At 45.2% G+C, this 14,164-nt stretch overlaps 1 protein-coding gene across 3 annotated transcripts in view; it reads left to right on the top strand.

Annotated features, from left to right (window-relative positions):
* BRINP1 (BMP/retinoic acid inducible neural specific 1) overlaps positions 1-6,449 on the top strand; it is a 173,682-nt gene extending 167,233 nt beyond the window's left edge. For all 3 annotated transcript variants that reach the window (XM_042913659.1, XM_042913661.1, XM_042913660.1), the window contains exon 8: positions 4,652-6,449. In XM_042913659.1, the coding sequence (XP_042769593.1) occupies positions 4,652-5,792 (1,141 nt within the window). In that variant the 3' untranslated portion in view covers positions 5,793-6,449. The remainder of the gene's footprint in view (positions 1-4,651) is intronic.
* The last annotated feature ends 7,715 nt before the right edge of the window (positions 6,450-14,164 follow it).

Here is a 14,164-nt window from a genome sequence, read left to right as displayed (position 1 = left end):
GGGATAACAGCCACAATGTAGAAAGCACTCAGGAGACACTGATCCTTCGCTTCACCTAAGCAGCAAAGCCTCAGCGTTCAGGTGTACACGTGAGGGGGGTGGGCTGAACATTTCCCAGTCTTCTTCTCGAAGGTTTTCTGCTTCTGTGGTCCAAGCTGCTGCACGTGGCCCTCGGAGGGAGCCCACCAATCAGGCGCCAAGGTTTCCGGGCTTTAAAAATAAAAATGCAGGCTTCTGCCCTCACCTCCTTCCTCCTCTCCTCCCTCCCCTCAGCACCCCTCCTCTCCCGGTCAGATGAATTGAAATCCCATCCAACAGAAAGATGCTGATTTGGATGTATTGGAGTTCATCTTTGGCTGCAAGTGGAAGATGTTCTGGATCCCCAGGGACAGAGAAAAGCCTTTTAAAACTTGCTCCCCGTTGCCTCACGCTGACTGCCTTGCGGTGGGGCTGTGTCAGCCCTTTGTGAGACCCTCCCCTCTGGAACCGGCCTATTAAGCCACTCCTCTGTTGCCAGGGTTGAGGCAGGCTGTCACCAGCTAGCCTGGGAAATGGTATTTATAGATCACAGTCCCTCCTACCCCTGGTCCCCAGCCTTTCCCCGAGCACTTGTCGGTGAGCTCCAATTATCTGTGAATGGAGGAGAGGGATCCTGGCAGGTCCAGAGGAAGCGGGGAATGTGATAATAGGCCCTTCACACACTCAAACTTGCAGTATTTTTCCATGATTTCAATCTATTTCTCTTCTCGTGGCCCGTTTCCTCCTTCTCCTTGCCTCACCGTCATAATGTTACATTCTAGTACGCAGCACCAAGCGTGGTGCCTCTGGGGTTAGAGAGCGTGGAGTGTGAACTCAGAGTAGCTCTGGGTCTCAGACGGGCGTCTCACTCCTCCAGGGCTCAGTGTCTCCATCTGCGACTCAGTCAGATGGCGTGTGTGAGCCTGCAGCCCAGTGCCTGGTATACAGTGAGTGCTCAATGGTTGTAAGCCGCCGACCCCCGTGGCTGGTTCGGGGTGCCACGCGCAGTGGAGCGTTGCCAAATTTCTGAATACCACTCACTCAGCGCTGCCCAGAGCACTGGTTGCCGATGGTGTAGGAGATGGGCCTCGACTGAGGCAGAGTCCTCATTGTGGGAAGCTGCTTGGATCCGGCACAAACACACGAAACCCTGGAATGAGCTCGTTGTTCTGGTTTTGCTCTTCCCCACAGAAGGAGGTCCTGGAAAGCAAAGGAAAAGTTGGCCAAGCTGGGAAGTCAGGGTTGTCACCAGTAACATTGCGTCCGGTCTGCGACACCCAGCCTCCGCTTCCCAGAAAGGGCCGAATCGCCCTGTGAAGGCCCATCCGGCGTCCGCGTTCCCTGAGCCTTTGGGTGCTGACGCATGAAGGCCTGGCCGAACGGCTTCATTTCTGTCCTCCCCTCTCTGATTCCGTCCCCTCGTGGTGGCCCTCTCCAGTGCCCTGCTCCCACGTTGTCTCATCCTCTCCTCTAGGTCGGCCTCCCCCGTCTCCCCCAAGGTCTCCAGCATGGAGACCGGCTCTTTTCTTGCCAGCCTTCCCCGTGCTCCACCTCCCTCCTCCGCGTTCTCTTTCCTCCTGCCCTGGGCCTCGAGCTCCCTGCCCCCCCCCCCCACCCGCACACACGCGGCCCCGCTTTAAGTCCTCTGGCTGTATCATTAATGCCTTCTTTGATACGGCCCACAACCTCATGATTATTCTGAGGTCAGGAGATGCAGGTGCCAGGCAGCTCACTGATGCGCCTCAGAGGGCCTCTGTCCCCAATCCCTCCTGCTCGACAGGGCTGGAATCCTAATTCGCCGCTAGCCCCTTCGCTCTTTGCAGCATCACCAGGGACTTTCATCTTTTTATTTCCCCCACCGAGGATTCTGAGGGCTCAGCCACAATGAGGCATTGATTCAAGGGGTGAGGGCTGCGGGGCTGACAAAGGGTCCCAATGATGGGACACGAGAAAGGGGGCGCTCTGCGGGGTTATAGAATGCCTTGCAGATGGGAACAGAGGAGCTCTAAATGGGGTACTGTCCTGTCACTTGGAGAGGGAGTGACAGGGGCAAGTGTGGGCCATTTGAAAGAGGCATTTTGGAATGACGCTCTCGTCAGATGGAACCGTGCAATCAGAGACGTGTGGCGGGCCCCTGCAGCTCACAAAAATATCAGATGACTCATAGCCAATATTCAGTCAATGTTCTGGTTTGGGAGGTGGGAGCCGCAAAGCTCATTATCATTCCAGCTCCGTTTCCTGAAGGCTGGGCCTGCTGCTGTTCTCCAGGCTGTAATAGGATTGGTCTCGTGAAGCAGACACTGGGGAGGGCTGGAGCTGTGTGGGTGGACGGGATCGGAAACTAATACCGCAGTCCAGAGGGGAGAAGAGAAGTTGGGGTTTGCTTTTTGGTTTTTTAATGGAGAATACGAGAAAAATACTGATTTTGTGCGTTCAGTCATTCAGCGAACATTCATCCCGCAAACCTTTGGGGCGCCGAGCTCGGGGGTGAGATGCTCAGGGAAGGACGGATCTCCCCTCTCAAGCCCTCAAGCCTGGAGGGGAAACTGACAGGGGAAGCGGGGGTCTCCAGTACGGTCTTTTGAATGTGGCCGGGGAGGTTTTATTGCCGGGGCTGGGTGGCTCTGTGGATGTAAAAGGCAGAGCGGCTTTGAGGAGCGCACTAATTATTCCTCCATTTTCTCTTGGCTGATAAGCAACTTGCTTCAAGCAGAGCATTCTGGGAAGCCGTTTCAACACTATCCATTTTCAAATGTCCCACAGAACAAAATGGCTCCCCTCAGACTCCAGAGAGATAGCGAAATCCCTGAGAGTGTCTCAATACCTTCAAAGGAATAGCTTATTCTCTGGGAGAAGAGTGCTTACTGTTATTACCTGTTTCAATAATTGATCTATGCCAGGCTCTGTGCTAAATGCTTTAACCGTATTACCTCCCTCCATCCTCTCACCCGTTGCCTAAGATGGGCTTTATGATTCTCATTTTAGATATGGATACTGGTGCTTAGAGACACAAAGTGACTTGTTCCTGGTTACAGAACTGAGTTTGGAACTCAGCTCCTCTTGGGCCAACACACATGCTTTGTCAACATCGGGTTCTACTCTCTCCCTCGTGGCTCTTGGGCTCAGCGACCACGGCGGCACAGTGGAAGTGAGACAGTTGATGGATTGCTGACATTTCCTTGCACAGGCAGTCTGATGCCAGAGGGCTTCTCTTTCCGGTTTCCTAAAATGGGGGGCATGAGCCACTGCCACCACCGTCATTGTCACCATCCGCACGACCACAGCACACTGCAACCTTAAGGAAGGCTTTCTTGACTCTTGCTTGACATATATTTTAAAAACCAATAGCTATGAGCCAGGAGACTTCTCCGCTCACTCGCTGTATGACATTGAGTCCATCATTTCGACCGCTGAGCTTCTCTCTGGCATGTGTCTAAAATGGAGCCGAGAGTCCCTTTGCAAGAATAAGAAGAACTAACTTTTATCGAGTCCTCGATACCTAGCAGGTTTGGGGATAAGCCTTCACATCAAAATTCAGGTAATCCTCAGCACAGCCTCGTGTGGTGGTGACGAATAGGAAGGTAGAGGAAACTGCCCGGCACCGGGAAAGTGGAGGAGCCAGGATTTTCATCAATCTCCCAACTGGCCTCACATCCCAAGCTATTTTCAGGGTGTTGTTGTGAGGCTCAAGTGAGAAAATGGGGGTGAGTGTGCCCTGTTCAGGGTAAAAAGTGCCAGGCACAGGTAAGGGATTATTCGTTGCACGGAAGACAGCGGGAAATGACTTGTGCAGAAATGAGGAAAGACGAGAGGCTACCAAGCTGACTGCCTTCCGTATTTCTCCTCATTCTTCTCCTGCTTCCTATCTGATCTAGTATCCGTCTCCATCGGAATGTTTCAGTGGCCGGAACCCCAGGGACAGGGCGTGGGTAGCGTTTCAAAAGCATCGAGGGGCTGTGGGGAGGGGGACCTAGAGGTACATGTTGTGACGGGAGTTCCACTGACTTGAGAATCTGGAGCTCGGGGAAAAAATGGGGCAAATAACATCTTTCTTACATGTGAGGATCACGTAAGATCACCAGGATGGACACACCAGACGATCTCTAGGACAATATAAAATATAATTTGTTTTTGGTTGAAGTCGTTCGCCATTATGTAACTTCCTGGGAGGAATCTGGGAAGAAGGTTGAAACAGGAGATTCAGGTGAAATGTACTAGCCTCTAAGTGCTCCCCTGTTTGCTGATTTTTAAAATCTGTGGTCATCTGGCAGGGGTGTTGGAGTTCAGACACTAGTTTCTTGGGTCAAACTTCTTTGGGGCTACAGGGCAGTGGAATCCTGGAGCTGGAAGGACCCCAAAGCACACTTACTCCAGCCCCTTCACCTCACAGATGAGGACACTGACCATTGGAGGGGTGCAGTGTTATTCAGCGGGTCGGTGGCATCACAAGGGACTCCAGTGTATATTCAGAGCCCTTCCTACCATAACCGTCCTACCCCGTCCCTTCATCTTTTGCGCACCTGCACTTTGCCTACTCAGTTGGGTCACCGTGACCAGCCCGCCCCCTGGTGGCTAACGATCTCCGTTTTCCTTCCGCCCACTTCCCCCCCTCCCCCCCCCCCCCCCCCCCCAGGACAATTCAGCAATGGCTTGCAAGGGTCCAGTCGCTCCTCTACTGCAATGAGAACGGGTTTTGGGGAACCTTCCTGGAGAGCCAGAGGAGCTGCGTGTGCCACGGTAGCACCACGCTGTGCCAGCGCCCCATCCCCTGCATCATAGGAGGGAACAACAGCTGCGCCATGTGTAGCCTGGCCAACATCTCCCTGTGCGGCTCCTGCAACAAGGGCTACAAGCTGTACCGGGGCCGCTGCGAACCGCAGAACGTGGACTCGGAGCGCAGCGAGCAGTTCATCAGCTTCGAGACCGACCTGGATTTCCAGGACCTGGAGCTGAAGTACCTGCTGCAGAAGATGGACTCGCGCCTCTACGTGCACACCACCTTCATCAGCAACGAGATCCGCCTCGACACCTTCTTCGATCCCCGGTGGCGCAAGCGCCTGTCCCTCACGCTCAAGAGCAACAAGAACCGCATGGACTTCATCCACATGGTGATCGGCATGTCCATGCGCATCTGCCAGATGCGCAACAGCAGCCTGGACCCCATGTTCTTTGTCTACGTCAACCCCTTCAGCGGGAGCCACTCGGAGGGCTGGAACATGCCCTTCGGGGAATTTGGCTACCCGCGCTGGGAGAAGATTCGCCTCCAAAACAGCCAGTGCTACAACTGGACTCTCTTGCTGGGCAATCGGTGGAAAACGTTTTTCGAGACGGTCCACATCTACCTACGTAGTCGGACTCGGCTACCTACCCTACTGCGGAATGAGACCGGCCAGGGCCCGGTGGACCTGTCCGATCCCTCCAAGAGGCAGTTCTACATCAAGATCTCCGACGTGCAGGTGTTCGGGTACAGCCTGCGCTTCAACGCCGACCTCCTTCGCAGCGCCGTGCAACAGGTCAACCAGTCCTACACGCAAGGCGGCCAGTTCTATTCTTCTTCGTCCGTGATGCTCCTCTTGTTGGATATTCGGGACCGAATTAACCGCCTGGCCCCTCCTGTGGCCCCGGGGAAACCCCAGCTGGACTTGTTCTCCTGTATGCTCAAGCACCGCCTGAAACTGACCAACAGCGAGATCATCAGGGTGAACCACGCCTTGGACCTCTACAACACCGAGATCCTCAAACAGTCGGACCAGATGACGGCCAAACTCTGTTAACCTGGGGACTCCTTGCCACGGGCTTTCCCTTTTGTTGTACACACAGAACAGAACAAAGCAAAGCAAAGCAACACAAACAACAATTTGTAAAATGTAATTCATAATTCAAAGAAAAGGAGGAAGAGTCTGCATTCGTTGGAAACTAAAACGTTCTAGCAACTGTATAAAACCGTTGGGCATGTTTGTTATTTCTATACTCTGTCATGAAGAAGGGTCTCAGCCTTTGGAGGAGCTTGGAGGGGTTGCTTCTTAGGCCTCAGGTGCTGTATTGTGGGGGGAGAACGGGGAGAGCATATGCAATGAATTGCAAAGATCTCTGCTGTGCAGGTGCTAAGATTAAACACTAAAAAGAAAGAGAGATATATGTAATGTACAACCGACACTGCCATTTTTCCTTGTGGGAGGAAATGGACATACATAAAGATATTTCTTGGGTTATGATTTCTTCCCTCTTTATGCCTAATTCCTTGTGGTTCTTTCGACTCCTTCTTGCACGGGGGCGACAGTGCTATCTTACCCATAGAGCTTCTTTCATTCGGAATGAACTGAAGCTAATTGAAGGGGGACAACAGGTGGGCTTAGGGGGAGAAGCATAAGCCTCATCACAGGGTGTTAAAACAATAAGGAACCTTATACATCAGCTGTCACACTCCTTGATTTAGCTTGTGAAGCAGGTGTGGGGAGAAAAGGCACGCCCAGTAACCCACGGTTGCTGCCTGAAGAAGGATTTGAACTCTGCCTTCTGAGCCCCTTGGCAATGCTCCTTTTTCTAAATTCCTCTGGCCTCTTTTCTGGTTTCTTTTCCAGCTACACTGCCACAGGACGGAATGTTTTTCAGTCTCAGGTTGTTTTGATAGCTTTTTTTTCCCTTTTTTTTTTTAATGGAGACTCCTTTCACCTACTTTTTCCAAAAAGACATGGTGTCAGATTTCCTAGAAGTGCTTTGCATATTAAAATTTCATTTAAATACAAATCAATAACCACAATAGACTAAAATGGGGTAGGTTCTGAAGTTGCATTCCTCACTTCACTCCTCTGCCAGGCACCTCCCCCAAGTCTCTAAAAAATGATCCTTTCATTAACTCAGAACACACACTCACACACACGCATGCACAAACTAACACTGCCATTTCTCTGGCATCTATGAAAGTGAGAAGCCTTATTTTGGGACTTCGGAGCAAAATTGAAAGGAGAAACTCAAGAAAGAAAACTCATTTCAAAGCACTCCTGCAGAAGATTTGGGCAGATATCCCTTCGTAGTATTCAGGATCTCTATGTTTATCTTTTTTGCTGCAGTGGTACTTTCTAGAGGTGCTTCAGAGCATCTGAATCTTCATTTCTGTATTGTCAGAGGAACAGGATCACAAATTTCAGGATCAGAAGAGAAAATGGAATTCCTCTGGTCTAAACATGTGCGCAGAGTGCGAATCTCCTCTCTGCCATCTTGGGGAGATAGCTGCTGTTCACCGCCTGGACCATTTCTGGGATAGGAAGCCAATTGGCTCTATCTTCTACATTCCTTGCATTCCTCTTTTACTGAAAGGCAACAATAAGATTCATTCCATTTTGTGTTATGAGACAGATCTAATTATTAGATAGTTCTTTTATACCTTGGCCAGCTTTTACATACCTTCTACTCACTGGTTCTAGTTCTGGAATGTGCATTTCTCTCTCAAGTTAATGCTGTCCTAGATAAAATAGAAGGACCTGTCTCAAGTGTTAGCAGAGTCTGTGATAATATGACTCAAAGGGAACATCATCCCCAATATAGTTTAAGAGGAAAGAAGGAGAGGGCTTCAGTGCATAAGAATTACCTAGTATGTATGTGTACGTATGTGTGTGTGTATTGCTGGGGGGGGGGGTGGGAAGGAGGGAGTAAGTCTTTTTATTTTATTACTATTTTTTTTGTAATGGTAAATTCCAACTTTAATGTTCCAGTTTTTAGTATGAATTAGCATATATTCTGATACCAACTTTAACACTAACACGCACTTCACATGAACATAGTTTTTTTGGACCTTAAATTTTGAAGATTCAGGATTCATTTAGATTGGAAATTCTTTCATGCCAGAGATCACATAGCAGCTATTCATCAAGCACAAGATTTTGCAGAAGGTCAGCAGATCGTCAAACATCTCTCCAGTGCCTATTAGATGAGTGGGGCATGTCAGAGAAACAAAAATTCGTAAAGACATGGTCTATACTTTTGTGCCACTCGCAAATTAATGAAAAATACAGACTTACGAATCAATTTAAAGAATAAACAATAATTACAGTACACCATGATGAGTGAGTGCTATTGAGGGGTCAGACACACAGAGAGGAGCCCTAAAGAAATAATTTTCTCGTTAATGGGGTTGGCAAAGGCATTTTATATGGGCATATTTATTCTGAGTGTTGAAGTGAATCAGACTTGGGCAAATAGCAGGAGCACAAGGGCCAAAGGAACAGAGAAGGCAAAACCACAAAGGTATAAATGGTACAAATATGCACAGTATATTTGAGGGTCTGTTAACAGCTTTAGAAAGGTGTCATTTTAAATGGTAAGCTTAACAAGGCCAGTGAGGATTTTAACTCTGTATGAGAAGTTGAAATCATCATCCATGAACTTCATGACCTGAAAAATGAATTTAAGACTGACCATCTCTCAGTTGCCTCTCTTCCTTTTTCCTTTCATCTCTACCTTCCAAGTAGTTCAAAGACTCATGCTATACTAACCCCTGTACTTCATAGGCATTGTGCCACCAAATCCTTATCATAATTCAGTTAGGGCTTTCCACTTGAGTTCTTCGCCAGACTTTGCCACTTCGTATGTGCAAGAAAATCCTCTTTCCTTCACCTTGAAAATACCAACGGCTTCACTTCATATTACAAAGAGAATACAACAATGTCCGATGATTGGAAAGGTCAGGGAAATAGAGAAATTTTCAAGGGGCGAGAAAGATGCAGACATCAAGATATTTATTCCAAGGCAAATGAAAAATACTCTGCTATAAAAGGACACAAAGTTCTGTGGATTTTCCACTGTCTCCTGGATGGGTCTGGCCCTTTGAGCTAACAAGGTTCCTCTCCAGCTGGAAGAGAAGCCTGAAGCCTTCAAGTGAGATTTTAATTCAATTAGTGTCTTACCAATTTGATGCAGCAACCAAGGACCTATGGTGTCTGATTAATATGCTGATGCTAAGGCAAAAGGGTGGATAGAATGCCCATTTGGATAAGGCCTGGCAGCAAAGCGTGGCATTTCCATGGAAACCACAGAAAGCCATTAATTAGCTATCAAATAAAATCATTGGAAAATTCTGGACCCTGGCATATCTGCCCCCTTCAAAGAGGAGGGCAAGAAGAGGTCATACTAACAGCAAGACTCCCTTCAATGATTAAAATCATATTTGCACAGAGACTACACATCACAAAGTAGAAGAGATTGGAAGTAAAACACATGGACACAATGAAAGAAAAGAGGCTTTGGGATTATTCAGGTCTAAGAATATAATTTTAAATGTAAAGTATCTTATTGGGTTTTCTATGCTGGTAAAATTTTCTCAATGACAAATATTTTCTCCTGTTTTCTGTTCTGTGGAAAGAAAGTGAGAATAATATGGATCCAATATGTAGTGATAAGTGATCAAGGGAAGAGACCATAAAGTTAAAAGTGTGGAGCGATTAACCCCTAAAATAATAGCTATAGGTTGTATAATGTTCAAATTAATAGGGACAAATAAAAAAATTAAAAATAAGGCAGAAAAGGAGAAAAAGGAATCATTAAAATTGGTAGACACATAGACATAATAACAAAACTTACCATACAGATATTCACAATAAATGTAATTGGATAAAACTGACAAGTAAAAAGAGGTGGTCAGACTACATGTTATATGTTAAAATAATAAAGGGAAAGAAAGTTTGAAAATAAAAGAACAAAGATATGCTAGACAAATATTAACTAAAAAGCTGATGCAGCATTGTTAATAACAGTTGAAAAAGACTTTAAGGCAAAATACATCTTTAGTGTTAAAGATGGTAAATTTAGCAGAGAAAGTGAGACAAGAGTGGATGCATAGAACCATAGACTCTGAACACTAAAGGGGTCATTAAAAATCTGTAACACTTCAACCTTCAGAGATGAGGAATTATACCTAAAGTTATCCTCAAGGTTTTCAACACCGACCATGATTATGGTTCCTTCTCCACTATCACTAAGTGAAAGGTTGTCTAGCATAATCTTTCCAATAAAGAATCAAGAATTACCCCCATGACATTTAAACTAATAGGATACAAACTCACACAGTTATGTTCTCTCTTGATAGATAGATAGATAGATAGATAGATGATAGATAGATAGATAGATAGACACATATGTAATATATACTATATTATATATTATATTGCATTATATTACATTATAATATATATTTTTTCTTAAGTCACTACCATCTCATGTATGAGCATTTTTCCAATTGAGGATCTACTCAAATCCTTGGATTGTATAAGGAACTCCGGTTGAGTGGAGATCACTCTCTTCCTGAAAACTAAATGTTATCAGTGGCTCTAGCCCTGTCAACCTTAAGAACCTAGAAGGAGCTCTCCTTTCTCAATATCTGTTCTCTCTCCAAATCATTATCAGAGCCTACAGTTACAAATGTAAGGTCATATATTCCTTTTCAGTATCAGATGTAATTGTAAGCATTCTGAGCCAATGCACATGGTATACTTTCTCTCTACTTCAGTTGAGAAGCCTTCTTCCCTCTCAACAAATCCACAAATCAAGATGGATTCAAGGAATAGAATGGTGTAGATTTGAATTAAGGGGCAGAAAATCACCTCAAAATCACATGGTTAATTTGGGGGAATTACAGATCTCCGATAAATGTGAAAGCTCTGGACTCTTTCCCAATAAAAATGTGCCATCAAATACACTTTTGAATAATGTTTCATAGATCCTTTGATGACCTTTCTTGGACGCTCTGGAAGATTACAAACTTTCAGTAAGTGCCTTGGATCTAGGCTAAAGTTTCTATTCTACAAAATTTAAACTTCAACCTTCAGAGATGAGGAGTCATAGCTAAAGTTATTCTACGAGTTTGGAACACTTAGCATGATTTTAGTTCCTTTTTCATTATGTCAAGTGTATGTTGGTCTAGGATCACAAGTCAAGTAAGTTAATGTAGCTCATACAGCAGAATCCTGCCCTCCAGGAAGGCATAGAGATAAACATCTTAATGAAAATGGCAGTTATGGTCACTTTAATAAAACCCCATGTATACTAAATCCCAAATGTTTTCAGTAGGTATATTCAACTATAAGTACTAAATAAAAGAAAGAGGCTCTAAACTCTTTTATGAGTGTGGTTAAGGGGTGTGCAGGGATGCTGCGATGCACACGGCATCATCAGAGGACAGAGAGTCTAGTCCACTGAACCTAATACAATTATACATGAAGTTTGAAGGAGAAGGTGTTTGTCTCAGTCAGTTCTGTCTTCTGTAATAAAATATACCACAGGCTGGGTGGTTTAGACAGCAAACATTTATTCCCCACCGATCTGGAAGTCCAAGATCAAGGCACTGATAGATTTGGTGTCTGGTAAGAATCCTCTTCCTGATACACAGAAGGCTGTCACCCCACTGTGCTTTAACATGACAGAAGAGGCAAGGGTCTGTCTGGGGTCTCTTTTATAGGGGCACTCGTCTCATTTATGAGACCTTCATTCCCATGACATCACCTTCCTACCTCCTATTACCATCACCTTGGAACTCAGAATTTTTTATAGGAATTTTTGAGGGGGGCACAAAAATTTAGTCCTTAACAGAGTTTAATCAGTAAAAGGGGGGGGGGGGGATGGGTGAGGAACAACAAGAAAACCTCTATTAAGTAGCTTGAGTAAATAAATGAGCTTCATGAATCACAAGTTGAGTTGCTCTCTAAGTATCTGACCTCCATTCTTGAACTTCCTTGGTTGGTATGTGTTCCCCAAACTGTCCTGGCTCCACCCAGGGACCAATATTTCCCTAAGAATGAACAAGGAGCCTCTCTACAATCAAGATCTCACAGTGTCAATAAAACTTCTAAATGGAGCCATTTACTCCATGAAGAAAATGATTTTGATAAAAAATGTAAATGAAAGCTTCAGAGCTGATGATAGGAGAAAGAAAGAATACACAAGCTGCAGGTCTAAAGTTTAGTGTTGACGTCACCCAGCTGGTTGTATTCTTTCTGTCAGGTGACCCCTGCAAGCCTGAACCAGGGACCAGCAATTGGTCTGACTTTGCCCCAGGCCTGTGCAAGTGAGGAAATCGTAATGTTCCTATAAATTAGAGGATGATTATAAACACTGTCAAGGGATTGTTAATTATATGGTGTTAATTGTATAACACATAATTATAAATTAATAATAATGTCACCTAATCTTTTATTAGTGAACAACAGGATGCTGAGATTAAACCCTATGAGCTGAGTTTTCCTGAATTATTAGGCACCTACAGAACGAGGATTAGAACTCAAATTTCCCAATTCTCAGATTAGTGATTAACCATCACAAGTCAACATTATTCCTGATATGAGAAAATCACTGGCATCGGGTGCTGTGGCTGAGAACACAGACCTAGAAGACAGGAAGAAGGAGGCAGTGATTAGAACTCAGCCACTTATGGGGCACCTGGGTGGCTCAGTCCGTTAAGCGTCTGACTATGGCTCAGGTCATGATCTCATGGCTCATGAGTTCGAGCCCAGCATTGGGCTCTGTGCTGACAGCTCAGAGCCTGGAGTCTGCTTCAGATTCTGTCTCCCTCTCTCTGCCCCTCCCCAGCTTGTGCTCTGTCTCTCAAAAATAAATAAACATTAAAAAAAATTTTTTTAAAGAACTCAGCCACTTATTACCTATGTGACCTGACTGAGGTATTTTACTTCTCTGTGCTTCAAATTTTCCCATAAAAATGAGGTTCTTAATAGTTCCTTTCTAATAAGGTTGTTCTACGAATTAAGTACATTTCAAGAGCCTAGAAGACTCATTGGCATATAGGAAGCCTATTTGTTAAATAAGTGACATAAATAAAAATGTAATATATATATGCAAATGAATCATCTTTATAATAGCTAGAATCAATTGAGCTAGCTTTACCAGCCAAGCACTGTCATATGATTTGATGAACTTAAATGGAATAATCTCATTTAACTTCACGGCAACTCAGTGAGGTGGATGTAATTTTCACTTCAGTTTACACATGAAGAAACTGAGTCTCCAATGGATGAAATAACTTGCCTGTGGTTACACTGCTAGTGATGATTTGTCAGTGTCCCCAAATAGGCCTCCTAATTATTCCACCTAGTGTGTCCCATAAGTGCAAAGAAGTGGTCTAAATTATCTGTAAGAATAACCCAGACCTTGTGTGGAGGTTCCTCAAAAAGTTAAAAATAGAACTACCTTACAACCCAGCAATTGCACTGGTAGGTATTGACCCAAAGGATACAAAAATACAGATTTGAAGGGGCACATGCACCCCAATGTTTATAGCAGCACTATCAACAATAGCCAAACTATGGAAAGAGCCCAAATGTCTATCAACTGATGAATGGATAAAGAAGATGTGGTATATAGATTTTGTATATAATGGAATATTACTCAGCCATCAAAAAGAATGAAATTTTGCCATTTGCAACAATGTGGATAGAGCTAGACAGTATTATGCTAAGTGAAATAAGTCAGAGAAAGACAAATAACCGTATGATTTCAGTCATATGTGGAATTTAAGAAACAAAACAGATGAACATAGGGGAAGGGGGAAAAAAAGAGAGAGGGAAACAAATCTTTTTTTAATGCTTATTTTTGAGAGAGAGAACAAACATGGGAGGGGAAGTGAGAGAAGGGGACAGAGGATCCAAAGTGGGCTCCATGCTGACAACAGAGAACTCAACACAGGGCTCGGACTCAGGAACTGTGAGATCATGACCTAAGCCTAAACCTAAGTCAGAAGCTCAACCAACTAGGCCACCTAGATGCCCCCTTTAATGACTCTTAACTATAGGGAACAAACTGGAGGTTGATGGTGGGAGATGGGTGGGGAGATGGGCTAGATGGGCGATGGACATGAAGGAGGGCACTTGTTGCGATGAGCACTGTGTGTCATATGTAAGTGATGAATCGCTGAATTCTACACCTGAAACCAATTTTACCATATATGTTAACCATAACCATATATGTTAACTAGAATTTAAAATAAAAACTTGAGGGGCACCTGGGTGGCTCAGTCGGTTGAGCATCCGACTTCGGCTCAGGTCATGATCTCACGGTTCGTGGGTTGGAGCCCTGCGTCTGGCTGTGTGTTGACAGCTCAGAGCCTGGAGCCTGCTTCGGATTCTGTGTTTCCCTCTCTCTCTGC

The sequence above is a fragment of the Panthera leo genome, chromosome D4, assembly GCF_018350215.1.
Source record: "Panthera leo isolate Ple1 chromosome D4, P.leo_Ple1_pat1.1, whole genome shotgun sequence".
Classification (NCBI taxonomy): domain Eukaryota; kingdom Metazoa; phylum Chordata; class Mammalia; order Carnivora; family Felidae; genus Panthera; species Panthera leo.
The sequence above is the reverse complement of the archived record's forward strand: the minus strand, read 5'-3'. Positions and strand labels throughout refer to the sequence as shown.